Source organism: Athene noctua, chromosome 4 (assembly GCF_965140245.1).
Source record: "Athene noctua chromosome 4, bAthNoc1.hap1.1, whole genome shotgun sequence".
In the NCBI taxonomy this organism is placed as follows: Eukaryota; Metazoa; Chordata; class Aves; order Strigiformes; family Strigidae; genus Athene; species Athene noctua.
The window spans coordinates 54,927,890-54,945,145 of NC_134040.1; the positions used below are offsets into that span (position 1 = coordinate 54,927,890).

At 41.7% G+C, this 17,256-nt stretch overlaps 1 protein-coding gene and 1 long non-coding RNA gene across 8 annotated transcripts in view; one reads left to right on the forward strand and one right to left on the reverse strand.

Annotated features, from left to right (window-relative positions):
* The window catches only part of TECRL (trans-2,3-enoyl-CoA reductase like), a 74,961-nt gene that overhangs the window by 37,873 nt on the left and 19,832 nt on the right, over nt 1-17,256 (reverse strand). For all 5 annotated transcript variants that reach the window (XR_012633588.1, XM_074905388.1, XM_074905385.1 and 2 more), the window contains exon 3: nt 31-75. Coding sequence is in view for 4 of the 5 variants with exons in the window: in XM_074905388.1 (XP_074761489.1) it covers nt 31-75 (45 nt within the window). In the remaining variant the exon portion in view is untranslated. The remainder of the gene's footprint in view (nt 1-30; nt 76-17,256) is intronic.
* LOC141960256 (uncharacterized) overlaps nt 9,779-17,256 on the forward strand; it is a 42,633-nt gene continuing 35,155 nt past the window's right edge. For all 3 annotated transcript variants that reach the window (XR_012633591.1, XR_012633590.1, XR_012633589.1), the window contains exon 1: nt 9,779-10,188. This is a non-coding gene — a long non-coding RNA (uncharacterized LOC141960256). The remainder of the gene's footprint in view (nt 10,189-17,256) is intronic.

Below are 17,256 nucleotides of genomic sequence, written 5' to 3' on the forward strand. Positions count from 1 at the left end.
GTGGATGTATTCAACCATATGAATACTTACTGCGTTCTAGTTGCAGGCCAACACGGGAAGGGTACCACTGGGGACCTGTTCAAATCACAAAGCACGGCCATTAATTTCATGGTGGAGGATCTAAATTTCTCTTTCTGTTAGTATTCTTTTTAGCCGATAGCTACAAATGTGTGATTTAAAAAAAAAAAAAAAAAAAATCCTCTCTTTTGATCTCACCTATACAAGGAGAGTACAAGAGAGCTAGGAGGAGTACACAATACACATATTAAAGCAGAAATCCCTTCTCCTCACTTGCGTGTTTGGAGGGCCAATCTCAATCCTGAATGCTCCATCAGCACACAGAAAAATAGGTGTGTGCATGCACCACTGGGAACTATAAAGAGGACCCTGTTTATTACTATATTTGCCAAAACTGTACTAAATGTGTCAGTCTTGCCCCTCTCTCCAAATGATGCTTGTTTTAGAGTCTGGTCCAAAGGGGTTAGTTTTTCCCATTTAGGAATATAAAACCTGACTAGGGATGTGCAGCTCGCCCTAGTTCTTAATCACAGATTAATCAGGCAAATAGAGACACAAAAAGCAGAGGAACCTGAGTAGCTAATACTGGGGTATGTATGACTTCCATGATATCCATCAACTTAAGGATGTTCCCTCGAAGCAGATTTTTAAATGCTGTAGTTTAGAGGTTGCTCCTAAATGCATAATAGCAGTTGGCAGTTGTTATTAGGTGCCCTTTGATGACTTTGGACAGAGACCCCTCAGTTTGTTCAAACAGGTACAGGTCTCCAGCTGCACTTGTTTCTCTCAGTGTCAGGGCAACTGGATAGTTGCCACAGAAAAACTGCAGAAGGGATCATGACTATTCAAATTGTTAACTTGTCCAGCTCCTTGCAGTGGCTGCATGAAGAAGGCTGTGCCCCTACAGCTGTGCTGGCTGAATGAACAACGTAAGCACTCCTCCTTTGAAACACAAAGACTCACTACTTTGCTTAACTCTCACATACACTTCTGTTTGCTGTTGAAGGATTTAGGGCTGACCTGGAACACCCTGGGGAGACCTTACACACCCTATGGTGTTGACTGAGATTTGGGGGCAGCAAAGTCTGACAGACAAAAGCAAGGGAACAGATGCACTATCACCACCTCCAGCCTTTTCTACCGCATATGTCTTTATTTCCTTTGACACACCTTAGGACAGTCAGTAGCCTGAAAGAGATTTGCTTTGTCTTTTCAGTTCAAAGTCTGGGTGAAACTGGTCAAATATAGCCATGGTTTTCCTTAGATCTATCTTACAATTGTTAGTATTCCTGTATTTAAGATACCAGTATTCCCACACCTTAAACAAATGGAAAAAAATTCCACACAATTATTGTGATCAAATGTGAGAACATTTACCCTGAGAAGCTGTGGGGTCTACTTCCCCTGGAGTTAATCAGGCCTCAGCTGGGGAAGACCCTGAGCAATCTCATAGGACTTGAAAGTTGGCCCTGCTCTGAGCAGGAGCCTGGACCAGATGAGCTCCGAAGATTGCTTCTACCTTAACTGGATTTCTGGAGGATGAGCTTGTTCACCCCACCGGCTGCCAGCTGGAGGGGGAGCTGTACACAGTGTGCACTGCACTCACTGTGCAGTGGCAGCCAGCACACTCTCATCTCAAAAGCACTCGGTCTGAGTTTTGCAGGCAAGAATGAGCATTAGATGAACCCATGAACCAGGGCTAATAGCAGGAGGTGAGACATCCATCAAGTAAGTTGCAAACATTTTTTTCATGGTACCACAACAACCCATGGCTATTAAAGATAACAAAAGGAAGATAGAGAAAGAGCAGCTGTCTGACTTGTCAAGGAAGATATGATTTGCTCCAGGACAGCAGATATCAATAGTTATTTGGGAGCCTGAAATGCAATGTACTTGTGTTAAATTGGAATCTTCCCCGTAGCCCCCCCTGCCTCATATTACAGTATGTTTCAATAAAAGCCAATTTACCTGATCCTGTGGCAATGCACTTTTAGGTATGGCTCATAATCTTCACAAGGGCAAACAGAGGTTGTGCATTTAAGCACGTCATCCCACATTTCCAGTCCTTTAACCTCAGTACACCATTATGTTCAAACATACTCAAAGATTTAGACAGATGGAAGTGTGCTTTTGCCACTGCTTGTCTGCAGTGACCTTGTTATCAGACCACTGTGTTCTAGACCATCCTTGGGGTGCTGTCTGTATTTTGTTGGAGGGACCTGGAATTAGCTGTTGGGATGTTCCTTCCCAGCTCTTACTATTGGGGGGGGGCCACTAGCTAATGTCAAGTGGAAATATTATGTAAATTGAGTGGTGGGGAAAGTCCAGACACATCTCTATTTGTAAGTATGTTGGTTTTAGTCTGAACATGAAAGTTTCCCGCTTTCCATCTTTACTGGCAGCAGAGTTTATCAAGGCTGTTGCTAAGTCTTAACTGCTCAGGGTCCTACAAAAAACAGGATTGCTTTCTGGAGACAAGTGTGACCCCACTTTGTTCCTCAGTTGTTCTCAGAGGTCTGGCTGGTCATCTCTCCCAGCCTGATGAGACTCATTTCACAGAGGAGAAACCCCACACATTCCTAGATATCAGAGATTTGCCTGTTCACCCCTTGGCAGCAGATGGCCAAGGGGACCTTGGCCCCACTTGTCACCATTTACTTGTCTTCTTCTTGTGATCGTTTTCCATGGGGATCCTCCAGAGCTCTCACTAGGACAGCTCTGGATTTCTATCTGGCAATGCAGGATGCAGGAAGCCATTCCAATCCAGCTTGTCTCTGGCAAACACATATTCATGTCATTCCTATACAAAAAAGCTCTCCTTTCTTTTAATAGTGAAAAGAAGGCAAATGCAGGGACTAATTATCATCTGTATTAATTCTTGTTACTGCCTGTCAGAATAAGGGGTTGATAGCTCTCTTGGATACCTAGAGGCTGTACTATCTGGCAGATTAGGTTCACCTGCTATCAGCAGGAGTTCAGAAGTGCATGTGGAGAGTGCATGCTCCCAGACAGCGTAAACAAGTACTCACTACAGACAGAGACACAGCTGCAGCTGTGTGCAGCACTCAAAGGCCTCTCTGCACTCCCACATCTGGCAAAGCTCCCCTTGCTTCCAGTCTAAAGCTGGAGGGTTTTTCCAGAGGTTTTTTTTTCAGTAGGGTTTACTTCACAGTTTATTTTTACCAACACTTTCCATTGGCACCTCCTGCAGAGATTAATAGCAAAGCAAATGGGTGACTGAAGTTTATCTTGTAGCTTGCATCTAAGATCAGGCATGAATTATTATTTGCTTTCTGATATTGTGATGGTGCATCAGAGCTCAGTCACATGGTACTCTATAGGTCACAGTCCCTCTGTATTTCTTATGATCAGCAGAGCTGTTCAGCTCCCTTATGCAGCGTTATGGTTTTGGCTAGGCATTTCACACTTGGAACAAAGTTGTAAAAATAGTATTTCAGCCCACTTATATCCCAGACTGGTTTTGACTTAAAAAAGCAGACATAGACTGACCTGAAAATAAGAATGGGCATCATGGTTCAAACCACAGGTCTATTTAGCCAATGTTATATCCTCTGATATTTAGCCAATATTGTGGTTCCTCCATCACATTTCTTAGAAATCTAGCATTTGTGTAGAACAGCTTTCGTTCCTTTATTTGCAGTGTGTTTGGACAGCTATTGAAATACCTTCCTGGTTTTCCATCTCCTATTTGATTATTTCTACTCTCCTCACTCATCCTTCTCTTGAAGGGTATTTACCTCAGTCTTTAATACAGTCACCCTCCAACCACATGCACATGGGCACCTGAAAGCTTTGCCCGTTCCTCAGCCGAAAGGTCATTCACAAACTCCTTGATTTTAGGTGATTGAGCAACCTGATCTACTGAAAGATGTCCCTGCCCATGGAAGGGGGGCTGGACTAGATGATCTCTGAACACCCCTTCCAACCCAAACTGTTCTACAATTCTATGATTCATTCTGCTACGATTCAATGTTCCTTCTATGTGTGCAGGCTTCCTTTAGTCTGGAAGTGTAAGCAATTCATGATGAGTCTTAAGCGTTTTACCTTATTCCATCTTCTCTGTCAGGAATCTGTTCCAAACTTTGTGGAAAAAAAATCCAGATGTTTATTTTAAAACAGTTAAAATATTTTAATGCTATTACTTTTAAAGCATTATAATTTTTCAACACAGGATGGTATTTTCTTGGAAGGTGACTCAATGTTTCCTTTTAATAATCCATTGTAAAAAACGGGCATGAGAAAAAAAATATTTAATTTTGGATGGGTTATTTGTTTGCCTGACAGTATTTAAAACAAAAATTAAAACATAAGGAAACTGACAGAATATATAAAGACTGACAGCCACGCTTAATTTGACCATACCCAACTATGAAACCACTTATTAATACTGGATATAAAAAGGAGATGTTTTGCTATTAAACAGCCATACAAATACTTGCTAAAATGACAGCTTTGGTGCCAGGCCCAGGTCCCAATACTGCTATGCAAAGATGCGAGGAAAACTAAGTTCTACTGGTCCCACTGCTCACACACTTTGTCTCTTTACTGCATTTATACTAGCATTTCAGTAAATAAATCAGCTGACAATCACAGGAACTGAGAACAGTTTTTAAAGTGTCCAAAGGTATTCTCTATCTACATGTTTCAAATTGACCTTAATGTGAGCTCCACCACATAAATATCACAAGAGGTTTTGAAAATTAACAACTAAGAAATCTATGTACTGGGTACTTTCCAATAGTTACAAAATTGAAGAGATCCATCTAATTTTTACTAAATTTTATAAAGAACCTTCCATTAAAATTCTTCAGTGCGCTGTGTGTTCTGTAGTAAATTACAGGATCAAATGCCTATTTGTCACAAAGTATTTATGAAGTTACATGAACCCGTATGAGAGCAAAGGTGTAACATGATTAAGACCTCTCTTGCTGGGAAATTTGGTGTATTAGAATGCAGCCCTGCAAGAGCTGTTCTGCTGGGAAGAGAGGAGACTAAGAAATGCAAAACATAACTGACGGACACAGTCTGCAGATAATTAGCAGATTGACTTTCCATGATCAGCTAATTTTATTATCAGTTAAATTGTTTGCTTGTCATTGTATTTCACCACCCATGCATCTCTAATAACAAATAGCCTTAATAATTACAAGCAATACCTGCTGTGATACGAATAGGATGATATGAACAACAAAATTACTATGATCAATCATCAGCATCATGTTGTTTAAATTTGCAGAAATACAGGAAATTCTGGGGACCACTGCTGCACCAATACCCCTTATAGGATCACAAAATGTTACACATTACCAGAGAAATATAACAGCACTTGCTTGTGTGAACTGAGCACAGCTGAAATGCATTCCACCACCTTAACCAGATAGTATTTTTGATATCTATGTAGCAATAAGATAAGATTGCTAGGCAAGATTCACCTGTTAGTATGTGTGGGGATGGTGGTTTTGTGCATAATATATGGAGACAGCATACTGACACATGGATTATCTGAAAATTTGCCGATGTCTTTCCTTGACAAGAAAATGCTGAACAAATAATACAGTTGCTCAATATCTGTGACTTTAAAGAACAATGGTCATAAGTGTTGTTTCTCCTGGTTGCAGCAGGGGTGTTTGAGCGTTCTCAGGAAGACTTCTGAGAAAACAGGATGGAGATATCACTGTGCTGACAGTTGCAGCCTTTGCTGGACTGAAGTTTGCATAACCTTGCTTCACTGAGCTGACACCAGGAAAGCGGGATGCTGAAATGACTTGAAGGCTGTTGCTTTTCGCTTTTATTTGGAAGAAAAGACTGTGGACTTTATTGTGCTAACACTGCACTTGAGTGATTCCTGGGCATGCTGGTGGTAAGCAAAGCACATCTAAAGAAACCACACTAAAACTAAGCTGGGCCGCAAGACCGAGAGAGAAAGTATCTGAAGCTATTACTTACTGTGCTTCCCTTCACTGTAATAAATGACAGTTGCTGAGTACTGCAATCTGAATGACCAGCTCACTTGAAGAATTGCAGCTCTCAGCAGCAAGCCTAGGGCAAGCAAGGGCCCAGCATCTCTTCACAGGGTCCCACTCAAAAAGCCCTGTACGGCTGCCGACCAAAAGGTGTTTTGCTGCTTTGACCAGCTAAATGCCAGCACAATCACCTGGGTCCTTTTTTTTCAGGGCTTCTGCAAAGACCAGATCTAGCCAGGCCCCCTTCGGGTACCACCCAGCTGGTCTGGCGCTGTACTGAGCTCTTGAGCCCAGCTGGGCTCATAGGGGCCAGGCTACCAACTGTATGCTGCTTCCACCTCTCGCTAAGTCTTTAGGGCTGGCCTTGGGAAGGCATTTGCTGGATCCAGGATTGTTCAGTTAAGCTGTTTTTTCTTGTAGAAGTATCTTTGATACAATGTAACAGAATATTTAAAGAGCGGGATCGAGGTCTTGAACTAGATCCATGTTTTTACGGGAAGTCAGTGGAAAGAACAGATCCACTGTGTCCTGTTCAGTAAAATCTCAACAAGGTACTGAAACAAAAAAATAACTGATGTTATTTTTAATTACTCCATACCCAGGGATAAATCCCTTTTCTTTGTCAGCTTTTTTCTCTGAGTATTTTCTCTGATTTGCTTAATTTGTAAGCTTTCTAGGGAAGATCTCTGGCCATGTGTTTTACAGAGACACCTTGACATCTAGTTGCTATGGGGACACAAATAACTACTTTCTTAATGACATGTGGAATTTGAAAAAGGAGCTATTTGATCATAAGCATCCATTTCTTTCTTCTGTTTTTTTTAATACATGAATGCATCTAGCTACAACCATACTGCTTGCACAGGGAGAGCAAGCAGTAAGCTGGCTGAATTGATGTCTCCAGGCATTGGTTAAGGCCAACAGTCCTAAGGACAGGATCTGGCTAAGGAGCAGAACAGCACGCACTTTCCACAGACTACTAAGCAAGTAAGCTCCAGTGTGACAAAGTGTCTGGCTAAATGTTTCCTTTTTAGCTGTCTATTTGTTTGTTCCCATTGGCCTTAAATGCTTAAAATCTGTGGACATCCATTTTTTTCTACATAAAGTCAAGTAACTGTCCTGCTGGCACCTCCACTGAAGCCCCACAGAGCTTGATCCAGAAGGTTTTTCAGAGCATGTCTAAGATCTCTGTAGCAAAGAGTATCATACTGCATACAATGCCTGCAGCCATTTCCCTTAAAAAGTGACAGAATTTTGCTTTTCTTGCCCAGGAGCTGGCAAACAGGATATCCCTGTCCATACGTTGGTTACTGGAAGCAGTTCATTTGCTGTGACTGTGTCCAGGTGTGGAATTCAAAAGACTCTGCACTGCACCCTGGGTTACAAATTCACCTGACTGCATTTTCATTGAAAAAACTTCTAGAAATGCCTGAACTCCTTGAGGAACAAAACACTCCTCTCCCCCTGTCTTTTTTTTTCCCTGAAAAAAAAAAAAAAAAAAAAAAAAAATCTCAAGACTTTAGCTATATTTCTGATCAGGCAATAATGGACACATTTCTCAAGAGTCAGCATAGTTTTTCTTAATGAAGATCAATTGTTATTAGTGGTAAACAGAATATTATTTGTCATTTAGAGATCAATTTATGTCACTAGCAGATTAAGCTTTCAATTTTCCTTCTGAAACAGCTTGACGCCGAAAACAACTGTGGAAATTCAGATGAACAAAAAGCATCAGAAACTAAAAAGCAAGCAAGCATGCAACATTTAGATGCATATTTTAGTCTTTTTGCTACATTGTTTCTCCTTTCCACTTTCAAAAAAAAAAAAAAAAAAGACCAGTCCTGTGCATTTCAATTTTCTAAAAAGAAAAGCCAGTCCTGTGCATTTCAATTTTCTATGTAGCCTGCTGCAGAAAGTATAATTAATTTTGATCTTTCTGTGTGGATTTGCATTTAAATTAATGTGCGTGGGCAAGGCAAGGGAAAGGGAATGATGCTCACCTTTTGTTTCATTAATAACAACCTTAGCACAGAATACAGAGAAACAAGAAAATAGATGCTCTGACAAGTCTGGAGCTTGAAGCAACGCTCCCATAAGGGCCTGTCCTCAATCAGTGCAAGGAGGTGAGAAGGTGCTGAACGCATCGTGCTGCTGCAAGGCACCGCAGTCCAGCCACGAGCGCCCAGCTGCAGTGGTGTGACACACGCTCTGCCTGGCCCCGAGCAGCGTGCCTGCAGCGCTGGGTCCCCACCCGTGGGCTTCGAGCTGCCGAGGCTGCCTGGGTGACACACAGGCACTGCAGAAAGGCTGGCACTGTCCCTGTGGGGTGGTGGTGGGGCAGCCAGGTCAGAGAAGCTGCACTCCGCATAATGGGTTGGGGGAGTATTTTGAGCAGGCGCCCCCAGGAAGAATTGTGCCTGGTGATCCACACACTAAAATAGCACTGAGTTTGCTTCACATTTCCAGACGGTTGTGTTCTGGCTCTGAAATGCCAACCCCAGTTAAAAGAGAGATGATTAATTTATGCCGATTGAGGATCTGTATTCTGGCAGTTATCTTTGTATTTGATTCTCCTGTCTCCACAAGTTTGGAAAGGGTAACAAAGATAATTGTTGAGGCATCAGGGGGATGCGAGAACTCAAGCAGCATTCTCTTCCTAAATAAAAGCTCCATCGGTGAAGCCTACATACAAAGGGCAACCCAAACATGAGAAAATGCATGTTAAGGAATCTACATTTGCCAAACTAAATATGTGTTTTAGGGACTAAACATATCCTTCCTCCTCTATTTGCTTGTCCATATTCTAACACAGGATTTTTAAAAGTGCAGCTTAATGTTTGGCGGGTTATGAAATCAGTTGTTTCCATCTGAATCCTTAACTACTCAAATACCATAACTGGTGTGGCAGTAGCCAACCCAGCCAAGGGTTTCATAGGCTGCAAAGCAGAGCGTTAAAACACAGGTATCTGACCATCCTTGTGATCTCAGAAAACATGAGCAATAAGATATAAAGACATGTTTTAAAATGTTGTTTCATTTAAAACCTTTCTTACGTTCAGCCTCTGCCAGGTTCTGAGAGAACAAACAGTGCTGTGCCTTGCAGTGTTACAGATATGCTGTGTTTCAGGACACTGATAACACAGGTCATTGTCTCCTCACTTCAGAAAGCTCTAGTTTGGTTACTGCCACAGCTGGCATAACTGTTAAGTACAATTAGGTAGCGGCTCTCCGCAGAGCTGCACGAGGGGCAGAGAGCAGAGAACTGGCAAGGTCGCTGTTTTACCCTGCGCTGCTTGCAGGCTGTCTGACTGTGGTATGACACTGGCTCTACATCAGCCTGGCACCCTGCTGATTCACATTCCAGCATCAGAAAGTACCCAGTGGTCTAACAATCACAGCTGATACAGCAGAAGTAACTCACTAACCCCTAATAGAAATACATTTTTCATAACTAATGGCCACACCAGTGCCATCAACAATTAACTAAACACATTTGAACCGACATGATTTCTTCCTTAGTACAAATTAACTTCTCATAAATACATTGGTAAATTCACCACACTGAAAATTGATCCCACTAATAGCAGGGCTAATTTGTAGTTTCTCTACAAGAGATGAGGAAAAGGCAGCACAGATCTGCCCTGCTTTGGCAGCAGATCAGACACTATAGCATGCAAGGCAGAGGCTCAGTCATGCTCCCTTGTCCTTCCTGGGAGAAGTTTATTTGGGCTGGTTTAATTCCCCCATCCCACCACCTTAATTGGGTTGAGCAGAGGCTTCAGTGCCTCAGAAGCACTGCCATGAGGGTTGACAAACTGCTCCTCCCATCTCAGCTCTACAACAGAAGACAATTTTCCCTCAGCATACTGCAGTTCCTCTGCTGTGAAATGAGGCTATAGTACATTTCCAGCAAACAGAGACATTGTGAGAATAAACAGCAAACATAGTTGATTCCAGGTCGCCTCCTGTGCATGCTGCAATGATGCTCTAGCCCACATGGAGAGCACAGGACTCGCCACCACAAGCTTTCCCATCAGGACATGATCCCAGGCAGGCTGTCTGCACATCAGCCATGAGGCAATCATGTAGAAAGAAGTGTAACGTGCTTAAAACTGAGCAGCAAACTGCTTTTCCACAGCTATACAGATACAGCCCATGAGGGACTTGATTATGGTGAAATTGCTTGGTAAGTACATTCATTCTCATACTTGAGGGATGACATTTCATCCCAATCTATATGGCAAACACTTAACAGCCTTTGAACACCTCTGCTGATTTTCCTCTGTAAATGTTATAGCCACAACTCATCTAGACTGTTTGTGAACTCTGAACTTGCACTCTAATGCAGAATATAAAAAAAAAATACTGCCTTCCCATTAGTATGTATTTAAACCAGAGCAACATACGTTGTTCAAAGCAAATAAACCACTGGCATAACCTTCTGTTTGTTCTATATCTGTGCCATTCAGGAACAATTTTTAGAGTTGGCCTTATTTGCAGGCAGAATTAGTTGAAAGTTTTCAAAAATATTTTTTATGCTGTAGAAACACAGCTTTTGTTTCAGAATTCAGAGTTGTTTATGGAGAAAGTGAAGTTGTGTATTTCAAATCCAGAAAAAAACCCTAGTCTTATGTTTGGGTGACTGGCTTACTGGTTCTTTTTCATCCTCTGATTTTCCATGTACAGTTCTCTTTTTACCTTCTCTACCTCCAGTTTTTCTTTATAGCCACATTTATGGAATAATTTAGACTGTAAACTTTATTTTCTTTGTCTGAAGTTTTGGTAACTTTTGGTTGGGAGTCTATGAAGTTAGGTTTGCCTGCATTAAGAAGAAAATCCAGTCTCGTTAACTGATGCTAGGCATGACTTAGCTTTCAGAGATGGAAATCTTGATTGCAAAACATAGTGCCTCCTATATTCATTTTGATGGGAAATTGAAAGTATGAGCTATATTACCCAAAAAGTAAGTCAAAATGTAAGTGTGCATTGAAAACAAGCTAGTGTCTAGATTGCAACCTTAGACCCACATCCAGTATATGTCATCACAACAGGAACAACAAAAGAGGTGAAGGAAAAGTTAAGACTTTCCAAGGTTTATGCTAAATAATTAAAAATTTTATCTAAAACCAAAAAGGAGCAAAATATATACAGGAACACCCACCTTTCCCCTGGGCTCAATGCCTGTACTTTTATGTGATAAATCTTGGTTGGATCACACAGAAAATGTGGCTACAATTTGCCACATTCAAAGCTTACCTCTTATCAAAGCATCTAGCCAGTAATGAATTCAGTGTGTTTGGACTCACACAGCTACTTTGTTCAAAATGGAAATTTCATAACAGATCTTCAAAACCTCAAGAACGGTGTCACTTTTTTAGGGATTGGAAACGTTCCTTCAACAAAGGTGCTGCCACACAGTCATCTCAGTGTGAATTAAGACAGTCCTTGGCAATGGTCAAATTAAGTGATGTGCTGTCAGCTTTCTACGTGGGAATACAGCAATCACTGCTCTTACCTAATGGATACCAAGGTTATCTCCAGGAAGAACTGTATTGCTTTCCTAAAGATGAGCATATTCCAGAGAAGTCCCCATCTGCTCTTAGCTAGACACTGCTAAGCTTTCCAGACTTTCAGAGGACCCATCCATATGTGTATGTGTTTGCTTGTTGTCAGATGTTCAAAAACATATGAGATGAAAATAATGAAAAAAAGAAGGTAGTAGGTGAAACACCGGGTAGCCTCAGAGACTGGCTTCTATTTCCAGAGTCTTTTGAGAGATCGAAAGGTGCCTATGTCCCTGCTTCCCCATATATGAGACGAGGTGTTGGGTCCTTCACTGAAAACTTTGGTGGGGATAGGAATTAGTTTCAATATAATGTCAGTTGGTGGAGCATGGTCAAGGGACGGGAAAAAATGAAATGCTAGACTGGAATACAGAGGTAGTTGCACAATGGCACCTGGCCTCCATTAGTAACAATGAGAGCCAGACAGTGGGCAAGGTCAGCCCACATTTTACATCAGCACAGCTTGTGAATGAGCTGCAGATCCAGTATGGTGAATCATTTCCAACAGCAAATATATTCAATAACATTGCAGTTTGGGGACAATTTAGAAAGAGGCAAAACTCCCCTCTTCTGCATTATTTTTATGGTGAACCATTTGTTCAGCTTCTTGTCTTTGATGCATTGTTTTCATTAACTTGAAACAGTGGCAAAAAATCAAGTTTCGTTTGAAAGATTTCTTGTTTTGTTTGTTCTTAGGGTTTCTTTCCCCCCATGCCCAAACAGGAAAATAAATAAATAAACAGGCTACAAATATGAGAGAGAGAGAGTGAGCATGTAAACAAGTGCAAAACAAGTCACCATCACAGAGTGACATCCTTCACATTCAGGTCTGAATGGCCTCGCTTGCTCCTGTTCTGCTCACCTGACCCTACCCCCAGAATTGCAGCTACTTGTTATGGCACATCTTCTCTTGGCCCTGCGGAAGCTGGGGGCAGCAGAAGCATAGCCAGGGACGCCATGATGCAGAGAAGACCTGGGGGAAGGTCTGAACTTAGCAGCTGAAGCTGCTGTCTGTTCTCTAACCTGTCTAGCAGAGGTGACACCATGGGCCTTATCATTTTTCTCTCATGCATTCCCAGAGTGTTCCAAGAATGAGGTAGCTTCCTTCCTCTTCTCTTATCCAGTGCCTATTAGGTCTCTTTCACAGGCAGTCCCTGGGACATTTCATGCAGACCCATACCATGCAGCTCCTCATAAGAGAAACTGTTGGAACATTCCGTAAAGCCATCTGCCTAACACTGGTGTCCAAAAGCACAGGGATCCCTATGAAAAACCTGCTGTTGATGCAGAGCATATTTAAAAGCATGAAATAATCTTGGCCCTGCTGTAATCAACAGGCATCTGTACATGAGACTGTTTTCACAGTCGTGAAGATCCACTGGGGCTTTTAGTATCTTGAGTTCCTTGAATGAACATTGAACCCACATGAGTCTGGTGGCAAACACCAGGTTCACGCTGGAAGTCCATCTGTTCTTCAGACAAAAACTGTAATACCTGAGTTTAAATTAATGTAGGAGCTGTTTAAAAACCAAAACTACTTTGGCATCTTCTATTAACAGTTCAGTAGGCTTTAATTCTTCATTTTACCTTAGACCAGACATTCTTTAGGGCCTGGAGTACTTCCAAAGGGCCTGGCACTGTCCTTTTCTCAGTTGAGCCATAGGCACTGATATAAGACACATTGTAACTAATAACAGGCAACTCTGGTAAACAAATTTTGTTGTTTCTCATCTAGATCTGTCAATTAAATCTACTGCAAAGGCAAGAAAAGCAAAGACTCTAGCTATGAAATTTCCTTTTCTTAATGAGGCATTTAAATACCATCTCACATTTGTTCTCCGATTGTTTACATAGGATGTCATTTGTGATGCATTGTTAGAGCCCTGTAAATCTCAGCTGGGAACAATATCCCAGAGAGCAGAGAGGGCCAGTTCTGCTTCAAGCTACATCGCAGTAGATTTTCTGCCTTTTCTTTTATTATGTTAGTCATCTGAAATGGTATCTGTAATCCTGCTAATGAAATGCAATAACATCAGATTCAGCAGCTGCCAAAAAAAGAGAAATAATGTGAATTTCTGTTAAAGTTTTTGAGTTGATCTTCACTTTTTCCATTGCTGGTTTAAATATTGCTGGTTTTTCTGAAAGTCATCTTACTTCTGTGAACATTTAATGGATAGCCTGGCTTTTGTGTTTTAGACACCTTACTTCCTCTGGTTCAATAGGTCATTAGGCATATATTTAAGTCATTCTTTGTCCCAAATGTTTCTTATGGGATCACAGCCAAAACAGACAAAAGATTTCAAGGTGGATGAAAGTCAGGTTAATTATTCTTATTTTATAGATGAGAAAATGAAGCTCGAAGGAGAGAAAGTGTCTAGCGCACAACTCACCCAGTCAATAGCATGACTCCCATTGGTTTTGAATCCAGTCTTAAAGACCTAAGTTTTAAACATCATATTCATTTCCATGTAAATCAGGAGACTTAAAAAACCCCAGCTGGCACTCTGGCTTTTATTGTTATATTTAGAAGACCAAAATCCTTTAAAAATCTGACCCTAAAAGTCTTGCTTAAGGTCCTGTGCTACTAAGTGCACTGCTTCTAAACCAGCTGGGTGAGCCAAACCTCAACCGCAGTTTCTTAATTCGGTACATAAGGAAAATATTCTTTTTAACCACATGTACATTTCAGAAAGCAAAATTCCAGGCATATCAGATCAGATGCTTTTCAGGCTGATTTAATATCTTTTAATGACATTCAAGTGCTCAGCAAAAGTGAACTGCAGGTACCTAGTCTGAGGCTTCCTGTCATTATTAAGTCCAATTAAGTTGGGAGCAAGTAGTCAGACATCAGCACCCCAGCTAGAAATGTGCAAATGCAAGTTCTGGGCTTTAGTGTCAAGAAAAGACACACAAGTCAGGGCTCAAATGGGAGGGTTATGAACACATCTCAGGATGCAAAATAGTGTCTGCAAAGTGCACAGCACCTTCTGGAGCACTACCCGATGGCTACACCACTGTGATTTCAGCTGGAGCACTCCATGCATTGTCTGTCCCTTTCAAAAACTGGCCAGAACTGGTTTTCTGTAATTCCAACACAGAATGTGAGGGGAAAGATTTTGGAGTTTAAGGTAAATTTTTAGTCACTTTGAAGATGAAAATCAAGAGGCTAACTCAGTTTGGCTGCTTCTTTCTTTTAACTGCTAGGTCAATGATGCCATTCTCATTTCCTGACTGGTTATTACAAAAGAAGTTGAAGTATTCCCAGCTTTCACAGGTGTGCTTCAATTATTTTGACAGCTAAGCCATAAATTGAAGTTACACAAATCTGTGCCAGCAGATAGACTCTTGTATTTTGTATGGAGAGATTTGCACAGATATGCCACAAATCAGCTGAGAGGAGGTCATACTTCTGATACTTCTTCCTGCGCAGATCAGAAATGAAGCCTACCAGACAGGCTGGCCTCGTGGCTAAAGCAGCATGCCAAGGCAAGAATTTAGGTCTCTGTTCTGACATGCACGCGCCACAGATGCAGGAAGCAATTTACTCAGGGATTAGATCTCTGATTGTGAGCTGGGGAGGAAGATGGTAGGAACTGGCTTGAATTTTGTGGCAGGAGCTGTTGCTTACTTTGTGCTTAACCTTGCAAAACAAAAATTAAAGATTTTAAGTATATACAAGCCTTGCTATGGCAGTAACAAGAAATTCAAGGAGTTTCTAATAAACTGAGTTGTGCTGACAGGCACAGAGAAGCAAAAAGAGCTTAAAATTGTGTCATTTGAGGGATACTGAAATTTATCATAAACTAGTCTTCTACTGCTATCTGCATTGTGACTAAGACAAAAGAAAAATAAATTATAAATATAAGATGAAATAAATATCATATTTCCTCCTAATCTAGTCATTTTCATTTACAAAGTCAACACAGATGAATGAGCAATTTACCCAGATGAAATCACTGTACTTCTTAGTGCCCATTTACAATAACTGCCCGTCCCTAGTGATTCGCCTTCATTGTTAATTTCCAATTGAGTTGTTATGAATGCAGAGAGGGGAAAATTTATTGAAAACAATAGTTGGATGTGACTGCCAACCTGATGCGCTCTGCAAATCTGTGCTGGGGACATAACGCTGCGCCTATGAGCTCTGCAGTCAGACAGCCTGCACAGCAGGATATTGCCTATCCTTTTGAAAACCCAGTCATATACGGATTCGAGTTGTTACTCTGGGCTAGCTTGAACTACTTAGAATAAAAACAGGGAGGAAGGAGTTTAGGATTTGTTAAAAGCCAGAGACTTTGTAGCTGCTTTTCTGTCCGGTGAGTGCATCCAGCTCAAGGAGACTCATGGCAGGAACCCATTATGGCCCTCTCAAAAATTTTGGCTTTTTCAAAGCCTGTTCTCCTAATATAGGGCAGAAGAAAGATTCCACTCTATGCCCTGGATATTACTTATTTGGGTCTCTTCAGTGTGTGAGACACATGAAGGGCTTCTGGTTGATTGACAGGCCAAGACTATGAAGTCAGCTTGGGAGAGCCATAAATAGCATAATTCAGCTTCTCTGAGTCCCCAGCAGGTGTATTCATCGGGCACATGAGTCTCTCAGGCATCAAAATTGACAGATTTCATTAACTTTCTTTAACCTGAGAATCCAGCTGTAATAGACAGTGTGGAGAAATCAGAGGAACTGCAGGTTCTCAGCAAGACTGTGTTATCAGTCAGCCCTGATTATACAGAGCCGGTAGGCAAGTCACTGGCTTAGCAGTCACCATTCTCCCTGGTACTGCTCTTAATGACTAATCCCCACAGCATCCTTTCTCACCTCTCTGAGCCTTGCAGTTTAACATCGCAGCCAGCCTCTAGAAGGGAATTACGTGATGCAGTAAGAACAGTCATCCTTCCAGCAACAGCTCTGTATCCAACTCTTGTGTTTTAACACAGGCCTGGCAAATTATGGAGTTATTCCTTAAACCCTTGCTCTTAGAAACATTCTACTAGCTCTCAGATGTCATTAGAAACAGGAAAGTTGCAGACTGAGAGTGTGAAAACCCTTAGCAGACATTTTGCAAAGGAGAAAAGAAAGAGGCCCTCCTCCACTAAAGGATTAGTTTTAGTACCTCATGTGTCTTAATCTCCTCTCACAAGGCTTGCTTTATGATTTCTAAGCAATGTGAGATTCTTGTCCTTGCTCTTCATCAGGCCAATGTGGCTTCCACTGTTCTGTGTTTCAAAGACCTGCTTCAGGGTTTTGGGCAAACAAGAACCTGTTGATTTCAAAATGCTGCTCTCCTTCCAGCTGCTCAGCACTGGCTGAGCTGAGCACTGCTGACAGGCAGCTGGGGAGAGAAGTGAGCTGGAGGCAGTAACTGATCATTCTGAAAAGAGAAGTAGGTAAAATATGCAAAGGCCTTCCATGCAGCTGAAAGAGAATTGTGTGATATGGTACTTCTGCTTCTGTTTGTCTTCTGAGATGGTAAGGGATCTCCTTGCATTAGGCGATAAAGATCTTATTCAAGGCACTTGGAAGTCAGTGGGAGCGTCTGACTAGGTGAAATAGCGTGTTGGAAGGGCCTGCACAGGAGCCTCTGATCTTGCTTTCGTACAGGGAGTCAGACTCTGTGACCAGGTGGTCTGCAGGGTGATGGCATCTAAGGGGTTGCCTCTTCTGCTATGGCTTCTGGGGAGCATGCAGG